This window comes from Ahaetulla prasina, chromosome 3 (genome assembly GCF_028640845.1).
Source record: "Ahaetulla prasina isolate Xishuangbanna chromosome 3, ASM2864084v1, whole genome shotgun sequence".
NCBI classification, from domain to species: domain Eukaryota; kingdom Metazoa; phylum Chordata; class Lepidosauria; order Squamata; family Colubridae; genus Ahaetulla; species Ahaetulla prasina.
This window is the reverse complement of record NC_080541.1, coordinates 210,406,919-210,420,100: the sequence shown is the minus strand read 5'-3', so window position 1 is coordinate 210,420,100 and position 13,182 is coordinate 210,406,919. Positions and strand designations below refer to the sequence as shown.

At 40.8% G+C, this 13,182-nt stretch overlaps 1 protein-coding gene across 1 annotated transcript in view; it reads right to left on the bottom strand.

Annotated features, from left to right (window-relative positions):
* The window catches only part of RTF2 (replication termination factor 2), a 68,272-nt gene that overhangs the window by 46,982 nt on the left and 8,108 nt on the right, over positions 1-13,182 (bottom strand). The window contains exon 5 of the mRNA XM_058176910.1: positions 11,676-11,754. Within this exon, the coding sequence (XP_058032893.1) occupies positions 11,676-11,754 (79 nt within the window). The remainder of the gene's footprint in view (positions 1-11,675; positions 11,755-13,182) is intronic.

Below are 13,182 nucleotides of genomic sequence, written 5' to 3'. Positions count from 1 at the left end.
CCTCGGAATCCACCAGGCAGTGTCTCCAGTCCAATCCAACTGCTGGGAAGTCTGGCAAGGGGCAGAATGTGGTGGTGGCCATGCTGGATGGATCGGCCAGCATACTCACAGGCAGCTGCAGTTGACAGCTCGCCGGCGTGGGTGGCTATTCCAGAGAGAACCGGGGAAATTGGCCAAGGCGCGATTAAGGGAGGCTTTGTGGGTCTGCGGCGGTTTCATATGGACTGGGGTAGCCAGCTCAATCCTCACCGTTATGTCAAAGCCTGAATAGCCTGAAGTTTAGGTCGGCAGTTATGTCAAACGGACTGGACGAACCAGCATGACTCGTCAAAGCAAAGCCGGTGGACTGGCAGGCAGGAAACACGTGGCAATAAGCCCCCTCTACGTCCGCAATCTTTGAAACATAGCACTATATCAAAACCTATTCCATGCAAGAGAGTCCAAGAATTGACTTGTCCAAGTCTGAACTACCCATTGAAATGTCTCTCGGGTGAGACGAGTCAAAAATTGGGCCAGAGAGAGGTAAAAGGGCATGGCTACAAGTCTGATGACTCAGTCTCTGGGCAGAAAGGACACATGTCAACCCATTCTTGGACTTTCCCACAACTACACTGGAGAAATGGAATTCTCTGGAGGAATGACCTGGGGATGAGGACGAGGCAGCCCTGAGTCCCACAGGCCTCAGAAGAGTAGGCAAGGAGGGTGCAGGCTGACCGAAGGGGGAAGGAGACGGAAAGGGAGGGCAGCGGAGCACAGGAGCGGTAGATCTCCAGAGACAAGCAAATGCCTCCCCCACTCGATCCCCAAGCACGGAAAATGGAGAGGAGGCTGAGTCAGCACAGGGTAAACCGACTACTTGGGAGGAGGGTGCCCCGCCACTCCTCACAAGGTTCACCTGGAGAGTAGAATTTAAGGAGATGCGAGGAGGGGCTTTTGCCAGGAACAAGTGTTTGTTTTTGGATTATACTACACCCCCCCAGCTTTGATTCAGACGTTTTGCCTTGCTTTGAAGACTGTTCTTGTCTTGCCCCAGCCCTAGACTTTGCCTTTATAACTGCCTTTGTCTTGTACCTGGACCTTTGTCTTGTGTGCTCTGACACCTTCCCTTGTCTTATGCCTGGAGTTTTGCCTGGTGAACTTGCCAGATAATCAATCTATGGGCTGTTGTTTGGGGGTGAGGGCGAAGCCTTACTGATTGGTGGAGGGCTATTTGTTTAACTATTCCGAAGAGAAATAAAGAACTCTCTGGAAGCCTGCCTCACCATGACCACCTGAGTCATAACAGGCTAGATGACTATCCCTACACTGAGGGCACCCATAACATACTCTGCCTTCCCATCCTGGTGGGCCGAGTGGATGAAATAGGGGAGAGGCAGTCTTTCAAATAACCTGACCCAAAGCCATGTAGGGCTTTAAAGGTGATAGGTGATACTTTGACTTGTACCCGGAAGCTCAGTGCAGCTCCTGCAGAAGAGGGGACACACACACAAATCTAGCCTTGGACGAAACTGTTCTAGCTGCCGCATTCTGAACTGACTGAAGCTGAAAAATCATGAAGAATCAGTAAAAGAATCTTTGAGAAGATACGGAAGTTAGCAAAAACGTGATTTAAGCCTGGGATAGAAAAAACCTTTTAGGAACTGGCTCTGCCTTAACTCTATTTAATATAATAGGGAAAAGGGAAGATGCTGTCAGGTTTTCAAGATTTTGTTACAACACCATAAAAAACACACACTCTTCCTTTTTACGACCCTGAGTAATCCTTTAATTTGGAATAGAGTCAGGCCGACAGGATGGAACCGAATATTTATTATCCAGATGCCCTTCCTGACAACACAGAGTTGCAGGAAATCTTGAAGAGTCTGTTTCTTGTACACAGAAGCCAATGAGTGCAGGGCCTGCAGAATCAGTTTTGTATGCTCCCTGCAGCAGGAGCCAGTACACACACAGGCAAAATTTAATCTTAATTTATCTGGCAAAATTAATTATCTTAATTTATCTGGCAAAATTTAATCTTAATTTATTAGCCTTCATCTAACTATAATCACTGCACCCAGTTGGTAGTTCAGTGCATGAGCACGGCATGGATAGCTTCGAATGATTCAGACTTTATTAGAGCTGGATGTCATCAGCAAAATGAAGACCAACCCAAGCTGCTTCACACTGACATTAAAGAGCATTAAATAGCACACTGTGGCAGGATAAAGAGGCACAACTAATAGTCTGAAACTGTCTTTGTAATTAGGATTGAAATCAAAGTAGGGCAGCACCTCCAGCTCACAGAGACAACTCAAGTGGGATTGTGCAGCTTATGATTCCAAAGGTCCTGAAATATCTCATAGGATCAAGCAAAATTGCATTTTGTTTCTTCTTTTCTTGCAGGATAACAGCCATGAACCAACCAAAACTGATTTATTCCCTAAATCACCAGGCTGGAAAACTCCTACTTCAAGGTTCAGTTGGTATCAATTAAGCAACATTTGTATGGTTAGGCTGGGAGAAGGGGGAACTATGATATGATTCAGATTCAACAGAGATGATGATAAAAAAATACAATGGAGATCCAAGGCAAACAATACAAGCAGAGTGGAACAATTTAATATGAATATGTCAGAACAGCGCTAAATTGAGTGAGCCCAATGATCTTTAATCCACATCTCCATCACTTTAAATAGAGATGATAAATAAATCAAGAGCACTTAATGATCCTCTAATATCGGAGTTTTTCCAATCCAGCTTTGAACTAGTGACAATAAGTATAGTTAACGTCTAACTAAATTCTAAAGAATGCATAATTTTTAAATAAAATTAACCCTGAGACTAAAGAGATTGGAGATGCAGTCTATAAATGGTGGTAGCCCTCGATTGGCGACCTCAACTGGACCTACAATTTCTGTTGTTAAGGGAGACGTTTGTTAAGTGAATTGTGCCCTGCTTTACGACCTTTCTTGTCACGCTTAAGTGAATCGCTGCAGTTGCTACATTAGTAACACGGTTGTTGAGTGAATCTTGACTTCCCCTTTGATTTTACTCGTCAGAAGGTCGCGAAAAGTGAGCACATGGCCCCAGGATACTGCAATGGTCATAAATATGAGCCGGATGCCAAGCATCTAAATTTTGATCACGCGACTACGGGGAATGCCACAACTGTCGTAAGTATGAAAAATGATCCTAAGCCACATTTTTCAGTGCCGTTGTAACTTTGAATGGTCACTAAACGAACTGTTGTAAGTCGAGGACTGCTTGTATTATATACCGTACCCAAGAAATGAAGTATATCTAAAGTGTGTGCACTTCATTGCGGTGTGGCGTGTTTTTTTTTTCTTTTCTTAAGTTCAGATTGGGCTGAGTAAAATGTCTTTAATGATTTCAAAGAGACAGCACGCTTGGGGAACACTGTTAATTGCTAATAAAAAACAAACATTAACTACCAGAAACATAGCAACCAACTCCTGCAGGACACATTTGTCTCACAAGTATGTCAGCAGTCTTACTTTTGTAGATAACTCGTGGTTTGTTTTCATCTTAACAGAGAAAAAAAACACCTCATGAAATTACAGGTATTTTGATTTATTAATGTGTGCATTTGACACCTTTGTCTGCTTTCCTCTGAACCAAAAAAAGCCTGTTCTTTGCCAGGCCAACCATGAAACATTCCTTCCACCTAAATAAAGGATCGAATCATAGAATCATAGGCCTAGAAGGGACCTTGGAGGTCTTCTAGTCCAAATCCCTCCCTGCCCAAGACAGGCTCAAATTCAAAAAAAAATTCCAAAAAATTGAGGTTGCTCACCTTGGGCTGTGTTTAATTGCAAATGTGTGTCCGTCCTGCACAGTATAAACCATTGGCTAATGAGAAACCCACTATTGTTATTTATTCAAAATCATTCAATAAATCATAAACATGGTTTATTGTGATGTGTAAATCAAAATTTTGCTTTCAGTTAAGCAGGTTTCTGAGCTTTTTGAAAAGGGGTTTTGGGACAACTGTATTGAACTACACAACCGTTTTTTTTTTTAAATTATCTACTGGCAAGAGAAAATATATTAAATTAATTAAATTAAATCAGCCCACCTCGGAATTTCTATTTGAAGCCCACAATTACATTAGGAATTATTAAGAGTAGGCTGTTTTAAGTCTGAACAAAGAGCATACGTTTGTTCGTTTGAACTTTTTTTTCATTTTAAAAGAATTTACAATAAATCTACTGCCGATTAAGTGTTGCTGACTTTCTTTAGATAAAACTAGTTTCAACTTACGCCTTCCTGCATAAGGTGGCTGTAGATAGCATGGCCCTTGAAAATACTTTGGCTCAAAGATGTGCAAATGCCTGACAATGTGAAGGTATATATTAAAGCACACAGTGAATGTCCTCTACAGTTTGGCTTCAGAAATGTATATTTTCCCAGGCTCAATTGATCACATCCCAGTACAGTGCAGAATGCACAGACCTTTATCACGGTTATCTCTGTGACATTTTTTCTTTAACTTCTTTGCTTTTGCTTATCAACTTTTGTCTTTGTGACGCTAGATTCAAAGAAACAGGGAGATAGGGAAACTTCTGTTTGCTCTACCTTATCTCATCCTCCCTCCCACCCAGTAGGCAAGGCTACATTACAGGGCATTGGGGGGGGGAAATGATATAGTCACCCTGCCCTCAAATGAACCAATATTTATTCACACGCTACTGTGCTAATCAGGCAGTATCTCAATTAAGGGAAAACCTTACTTTGGAAAGTTAGGAATGAATCAACTCGTATTTGCGCATACTAACACAACTGGTTTCCCAGCATCCATCCTTCAGAGGTGTATAAAATGAGGACCCAGATTGTTGGAGACAATATGATGATTCTGTAAACCACTTAGAGGGTGGTAAAGCACTGTGAAGTGATATATACCAGGTAAGTCTTATTGCTATATCTTAATGACTAAATGACTTAATGGCTAAACAATTTAAAATCTGGTTTAAGAGGTTTTTATGTCTGATCATAAGACCACATAAAAAATTGAATATCTAGGGGTTTTTTTTTTTCCTCAGTAAGGTCAAGCTGTTGCACATAATTCTCATTTTAATTTTAAACACTGTAAAATGGGAATGTGAAGTCTGCTTTTTAGGCTGCTTTTACCGACTATTCCTTCCGTTTGTTTTAAAATAAGATTTTTACGTGAAAACGATCATTTGAAACGAATCATCCGAACTCCCACTCTGTGTGGATGTTTCGGAGGGGAAAATGATCTTGCTGCCTTGCCAGGTACCAAACATGACTGAAATATTTTATAAAATGAGAGCGTACATGAAAATGTAAACAAACACTAGGAAGTTTACAGCAGAAGATACAGCGTGTCCTTGCAGATGTGCTGGAATTCAGAAATGTTTAGGCATTTTTCCCACACTTAGTGAAAACACAGATATGTCTAAAAGAAGACAAGACTCCCAACTTAACTTAGAATGCATTCTGTTTAACGGAAACCAGAAAGATAAATTATCTAATCATTCCGCTGCCTATTGAGAACGTACCTAATTTTCAGAAGGTCATGTAAACCCTAGATGAACTGATACAAAAGAGAAAAAAAAGTTCTTCTAGATATGTTTTTTTTTGGTTTTGTTTTGTTTTAGAAGAGAAGCTGCCAAGTTGCCCAAATGTTATAGGACCATACCGAATTTCCTTAATTCTCAATAGACACTGCTGCCAAGCAGGAAGAAGCTGAAGGGAGACCCCTGGAAAGATCAAGAGGTTACCCCAAAAAATGAAATCCACAGTTAATGGACACCTCTCAGAGCAGCGGTGGTGATGGAGGCAATTTATTAATACTAATAAGGACTAAAAGACAGATTCTCAGTATCCAGGTCATGGTTGTCCCAAAAGTGCTTTTTCCAGGGGGCAACTGGACTTTGTTTTTTTCTTTTGAAAACATTTTGCTTCTTATCCAAGAAGCTTCTTCACCTCTGACAGGATAGTGGGGAATGGAAGGATTTATATTCCTTGCAGACAGCTGGTTATTTGCATCCTTTTAGAGCAGGTCTGTCAAACTCAAGGCCCGGGGGCCGGATCCAGCCCACGGGGTTCTTAGATCTGGCCCAAGGGGCCACCCTGAAAACAGCAAAAGACTGGCCCGCAGTGCCTCTCCCAGTGAAAACAGAGCTCAGGAGGGCTGCGTGAAGCATTCCCAAGATCCATTTTCCCTGACAGAGGGTTGTAGGAGGCCATCGCAGCCAAAATGGAGCTTAGCAGCCCATTTTTGCTGGCAGACCGCTCAGACCACCACAGGCACTCCCGACACAAGTGATGTCGACCTGCCCACGCCCCCCCACGCCCATGCCCCCCCGCCCCCCCAAGGTCAAACACATCCTGATGCGGCCCTCAATGAAATCAAGTTTGACACCCCTGGTTTAGAGAGTTGTTGAGGCCATCTGGAGGTTTACCTGTGTCCTCAGGATCACCAGGATCACCTGAGTAGTGCTCCTGGTTCCTTGTAGTCTGCAATTTTTCCTCTGGAAATCCATTCCTACTCCCACACCGTTCAAAGGACGTGTATCCCGAGTCATCCCACTATCCTGTCAGAGCTGAAGTAGCTTCTTGGATGAGAAGCCAAATGTCTTCAAAAGACAAAAAACAAGGAAGTCCAGTTGCCTCCTGGAAAAAGCACCTTTGGGGCTAATAAGGGCTGCTAATTAATTCATTAATACTATCAGGGCTGCTTTGAAGTCACATGGTAGCCTTTTACACATAGTCCTTGACTTACAACCAGTCACTTAGCAACTGTTCGAAGTTACTATTACCTCTCTGGGGATATTTATAGCCTGATTCCAAAGTTCTGGTGGCTATGCCTGTCTCCCCGCCCCCACCCACCCCGTGGTCATGTGATCACACGTTGGGTGCTAAGCAACGGGCTAATATTTATGACCGTTTGCAACATCCCGTATCACATTTTAGAATTTTGCCCCAAACTGGCATTTACTTCTGGTTTTCAGCAAATCTAGCCCATAGAAAAACCACTGATGCGCTTAATGACCATGGCGTTTGCTTAATGACCATAGCACTCGCTTTATGAACACCACAAAAATGGTAATAAAATCCACTCAGTCACAAGAGTGGTCTGTTTTACGACCACCACAGCTTACGACTGTTATGGGCAGGCATCATTTCGGTTGTAAATCACGGACCACCTGTATTTTACATATTAAAAGCTATATACCTATTTTATTCCAGTCTTTTTTGCATTTCTGTTTCTTGGAAAAGATAAACTAAAATGATATAATTTTTTTTTCTAAATTATTCTAAAATAGATGAGGCTTCTGAAAGTATTATCTATTCCTTTATTTTTGCATTATGTACCATGTGTTTTATTCTACACATTAATATATTAAATTTTAATGAAAAGAAGATAAAAACCGGGAGGGACAGGCTTTCATGCCTGAATGATATGACAGTGAAAGGATGGTTGATAGCAACAGCACTTAGACTGATATATTGCCCCATATCGCTTTACAGCACTCTCTGGGCCGTTTACAATGTCAGTGTATAGCCCCCTCCCCCAACGATCTGAGTCCTTATTTTACAGACCTCAGAAGGTTGGAAGGTTGAGTCAACCTCGAGTCCCATCAGGATCGAACTCCAGACTGTGGGTCGAGTTAGGCTGCAATATTGCATTCTAACCACTGCGCCTCCAGGGTCCTTGATGGTTGTTTCTGTATTAGATTTCATGAATTCTTATGCAAGATCCTTTCGTAAGCAGCTCTGAGAAAGTCTAAGGCTATAAAATAGATATCAACTTTTTAATTAAAAAAAAAACCTACTGTGTTTCCCTGAAAATAAGATCCTTATGTTTTTTTGAAACTTGAAATAAGCACTTGGCCTTATTTTCAGGAAGCTCTTATTATTTTGGGGCACGTGGAGCAAGATGGGGCTCCTCTTGCCGTCTTACCTGATTTCCAGCTCTGCGTTTAAATATTTTCAGGGAGGGCTTATTTTCGGGGGGGAGGCTTATTTTAGTGTATGCGCTCAAATGCCCAATTGGGCTTATTATCAGGGGATGTCTTATTTTGGGGAAAACAGGGTACTACCCCAATAAGTTTTATCTATCACAATATTTTGTGAAATGAAATTTTGACTGGGGTCCACAATCAGCTGATTAAGCAATCAAAGGTAATACAAGCTGTAAAAATTCAGAAATGCTATGTACAACAAAGAGTTGTACCAATATCCAGACGTTTCAAATCTGGTCCCTGCCCAACAACTCTAATCTAAAACAGCAACCATGCACACTATATTTAATCTTTTTTTTTTCTACCCCACAGAGATGCAATCAAAGTAATTTGTTAAGCTTTTTCTCTTCCAAATGGGATAGCAACAAGCTTGAGCAGACCATCCCTTCTTCACATACCCCCTTGGATATAACCAAGGCAAGTGATTAAAGAGAAGGTTCTTTCAATGGTTCAAGGGATCTTGTTATTAGGGCAACAAGATAATTTGGGGAAAAGGGGGAAAGAAGAGAGAGAGAAAAATAATTGCCTTTACTCCATATACACAATATACCGCCAAAGAGCCATAGTAAACAGCCCAACCAAAGCCCAAAAGAGAAAAAGACTCCACCACCTCTCCACCAGTAATCAGCACCTAGATCAACAATATAGGTCAACTTCAGACCAATCAAGTAAGCAATACCCCAATCAAGAAACTGCCAGTCATCAGTAAATAGCCCAACAAAAGAATTTCTAAGACTGCCTTCACCCAAACAGACAGGCAAGTCACCAGAACATAAACTGACAGCAAACCACACTCCTTACTAGCACTGATGATGTTACCTAGTTTGAGTAATGAAACATCTGCAAGAAAACAAGCAAGCTTAGAGAGGATCACGGACCCCTCATTTCAACCTACCAAGTTACCAATATTCTCCTTTATTGGTATAATATACTTACTCTGCATCTGCAATCATCAATGCACAGTACAAGAATGATGTGTATCCAAATGCTACCGTGAGGGTGCAAAAATATAGTCTAGGGCTATGCATAAGCTTGATATGCATAGGGTGCATATAACCTTTTGATGGCCCCAAGAATTTATTCCGCAGAATGTGTAAGATTGACGTTTTCAGTCATCTTCTCTTTTTCAGTTACGGTAGAAAATGAGTGCCCAAAGCGAGGGAAATCCTTAATATTTGCATTTGGTCCTTAAAATCCCCCAACAAAACAACATCAAACCTGACGTTGCTCACTTTTGAAGTAAAAAATTGGTACTTTGGTATGTCACACAAAGTGTTGAAGTTACAGGAGTTCTACACTCTTTTGCTGCAGGATCAGTTGTTCCCATTAAGTATTGCATCTAGCCATTCATCCATCACTGTATTCCTTCCCATTTTTTTCCAGCGAAAACAACTGTCCAAAAGCTCTAGAAGACACGTCCATCGGCACGCCCACCAAAGCATGTCCTTACTGTGAAGAAACTGCCCACTTATGTATTAGAACAAAGGAGGGAGACCCACAGTTTCATGGAAAGCCCTTCTATTTATGCTATCTGCCTCATCTCAGGAAAACAGAATATTTGGGTGGGGGGGAACCCTCAATAAATTACTTAATCAAGGGCAGGGGAGCACTAGAGCAGGGGTGTCAAACTGGCGGCCCTTGGGCCGGATGGTTCACACAGAGGCCACACCTAGCCCAGATCCACGAAGGGGAAAAACATTGTGATACGTCACGTGACAGCAATGTGACGCTGCAGGTTTGACACCCGTGAACTAGAGTCTAGACCAGGTATCTGCAAACTTGGCTCCTTTAATACTTGTGGACTTCAACTCACAGAGTTCCTCAGCCAGCTTTGCTGGTCACTGGTCTAGACTGACAACATTGCATAAAAGAGAACTAAAGAAAGTTTAGTTCCCTACTGCAGAGCTCAGTAATTTTACATACACTCTGCACGTATTTATTTTTAGCAATTCTTCCACAGACTTTGTGTCTGGATATTGATGTCTGTCAAGCCACTCTCTTTCAAATCTAATTTTTGTTTAAAATGTAGACATTGATCAGAATTTGAAAAGGAAGTCAAACTTCTGCAACATGCAAACTAATCATTACAAATGCATTTAATGATAAAAAGAACCCTCATAATATCTCTTTCCAAGAAATAATTTAAGATGATAATACAGTAATTAATTCAACAATGTCTGTCACTCCGATTTCTTTCTCTCAATCACCTAACAATCACGTAGCCTCAGTGAAGAGTTCAACTGCAAGGATGTTTAAGCTTGTTTTGTTTTGTTTAAGCTTTATTTCACGAGAAATAAAGACGAGAACCACTATGGCTAAAGGAACCATCTTTAAAGACATTCAGTACAATGAACAAAACCTAAAATACCAATACAACATTGTCTATTGACATTTGTATTTCAAACTCAAGAAGCATCACCATGTCAAAGCTCTGCATTTACTGCAGTAATAAAAAGGAAACAAATTTAGAAACCACACTGTTCAGTGGTCTGTTCATTTTATAAATGGACAATCACAGAATTTATGTTACTATGAATAGCTATGAACATGAAAAGCCAAGGCTGCTCATACTGCAAGATTATTCAGCGGGTTGGTTATAGCAATAGCACTTAGAATTATATACCGCTTCATAGTGCTTTACAGCTTTCTCTAAGCAGTTTACAGTGTCAGCATATTGCGCCCCCCCCCACACACACACACAATCTGAGTCCTCATTTTACCAACCTCGGAAGGATGGAAGGCTGAGTCAACCTTGAGCCTGGTAAGATTCAATCTGCCAAACTGCTGGCAGCCGGTGATCAGCAGAAATAGCCTGCATTCTAATCACTGCGGCTCATACCGCGGTTATGGAATACAAAAGGGGCTTGCAGCATAGACTTTATCAGGTGCAAGCAACTAGATCCACACACATGCAGAGTTTAACCTAATACTTCATTATATTCTGCCTACTACACAGAAATATCTCCAGACTGCTTGCTTTCTCTTGGGAATAGACAGATAAAACTCTATGGAGCTGGGGATTCGAGTGGTTAGTCCTGGACCCCTTGTGGTTGCACAATGATTCAAGGCTAATTTGAGTCCCCCTGCCTGCCTAGCTGGGCATTTCCTGAAACACAATGGAACTAAAACTTCAAAGATCTGTGAACTCAAAGTGACGCTAGAACTAGATCTATAGCAACCATTTGTATTACCGAAAAGAAAGTATCTAGATTTTGGGGAATACTGAGACCTTCAAAATGAAGAACAGAGCAATTTAGTCAACAGAGTTCCTTAAAGAGTAGGGCCGCATAAACAAAACTGGGGGGGGAAAAAACCAGGAAAACAAAATCCTAGTTCTAGAGTCAGATGTCAATTTGGCTAAAAGCAAAAAGCTTTGTACTTGAATGAAGTTTTATTGGGCTGCCAAGACAAAAGACAAAGATTCCCATTGAATAAACAACCAATGCCCTTTTTTCAATAACCACATGCATCCAAAATCAAAAGGAGACAGTGAGGATACATATTTTCCTAACTTACAACTGCAATCTAGTTAGCTAATATGAAAGCTTTGTTAAAATCCACAGGATTTAAGGTAAAGGAACACAGGCCAAAGTTATCCTAGAATAGTGTGTGTGTGAGATACACACACACACACACACACACACACACACACACACACAGAGGGAACAATTGGAGGAGGTAACGTACCTTGTGACAAGTTTCCGTTTTAATTTCTTTGAGAGCACGTTCAGAAAACACACACCCACAGTTGCGTAGGAAGCAAAAGCTGGGAAAACCAAAGGAAAAGATATTAAGTAAATTGAACACATAGCTCTTAGTCCAGCTAAAGCAATTCTGATTAGAACAGTAATCCTATGCAGGTAGGCCTTGACTGACAACCACAATTGAGCCCAAACTTTCTGTTGCTAAGCAAGACATTAGTTAAGTGACTTTTGCCCCATTTTACAAACTTGCTTGCCACAGTTGTTAAGTGAATCAATGCAGAGGTTAAGTTAGTAACATGGTTGTTAAGTCAATCTGGCTTCCCCATTGACTTTGCTGGTCAGAAGCTCAGAAAAGGCGATCACATGACCCTGGGACACTGCAACCATTTTAAGTATGAGTCAGTTGCCAAGCATCTGGATTTTGATCATGTGACTGTGGGGAGCCTGCAATGGTTGTTAAGTGTGGAAATTGGTAGTAAGTCACTTTTTTCAATCGCATTGTAATTTTGAACGGTCATTAAATGCAATGTTGTAAATCAAGGACTACCTGCATATTTTAAGCTAGTAACAAGACCTACAGAATTCATGTATACTTATTTCTTTGAAAACATATATAGGATCCCGCTATGGGTAATGTTATGCAGGCTAATTTTTAATCAATACACTATTTGTTTCAAAGGTATCCTAGCTGTAATGTTGCACACTCCTTGTTAGGAATTAAATCTCTTTGCAAGGCCAGATTTTCTAAGCAAGTCTGACTAGCAACAATTTGCAGATGGGAGTAGGGAAATTGTATCCTGTTGCAGCAAAAAAAAAATTTCCAGAGCTTACTGGATAGACAAAACAAGGAAATATTACTCCCACGCTCCATCTGAGATTTTAACATGATGCAGACATAATATAAATAATGCTAATATTCTTACCAGATAAAAGTTTCTGGGAAATCAAATATGCAACGCTATTTTAAAAAAATATTTTCAACTAGTTTAATCAACTAATTGCTTTTGAAAAGTATGACTTTTGGTGCATGATCAACTCGGAAACTTCTACTTTCAATTTCTACTTCAGAAATAAAATATTTTGTTTTTGGCAAAACTGCCAATTGATCATTCTGTATTTCCCGGAATGACTGCGTACTTAACATAGATTAATATGTGGTAATATGAACATTTTAAGAAAAAAAAAACATTGCAAGACTACAATATTTACTATTACATTTCAGTAAACTAATAAACATCAGTATTTCTTTACTTCCATTAACATGGGTGTTTCTTAGATTTAACATTTTCTTCATCAATAGTTAAAATAGTTACAGGGACTGTATTTTCCCCCAAAAATAAGATATTCCCTGATAATAAGCCCAATTGGGCTTTGGAGCGCATGTGCTAAAATAAACCTTCCCAGAAAATAAGCCCTCCCAGAAAATATTTAAACGCATGTGCAGCTGATCCCCGCCATTTCCTCTGGTTAGGGTTAGGGAGACAGAGCTG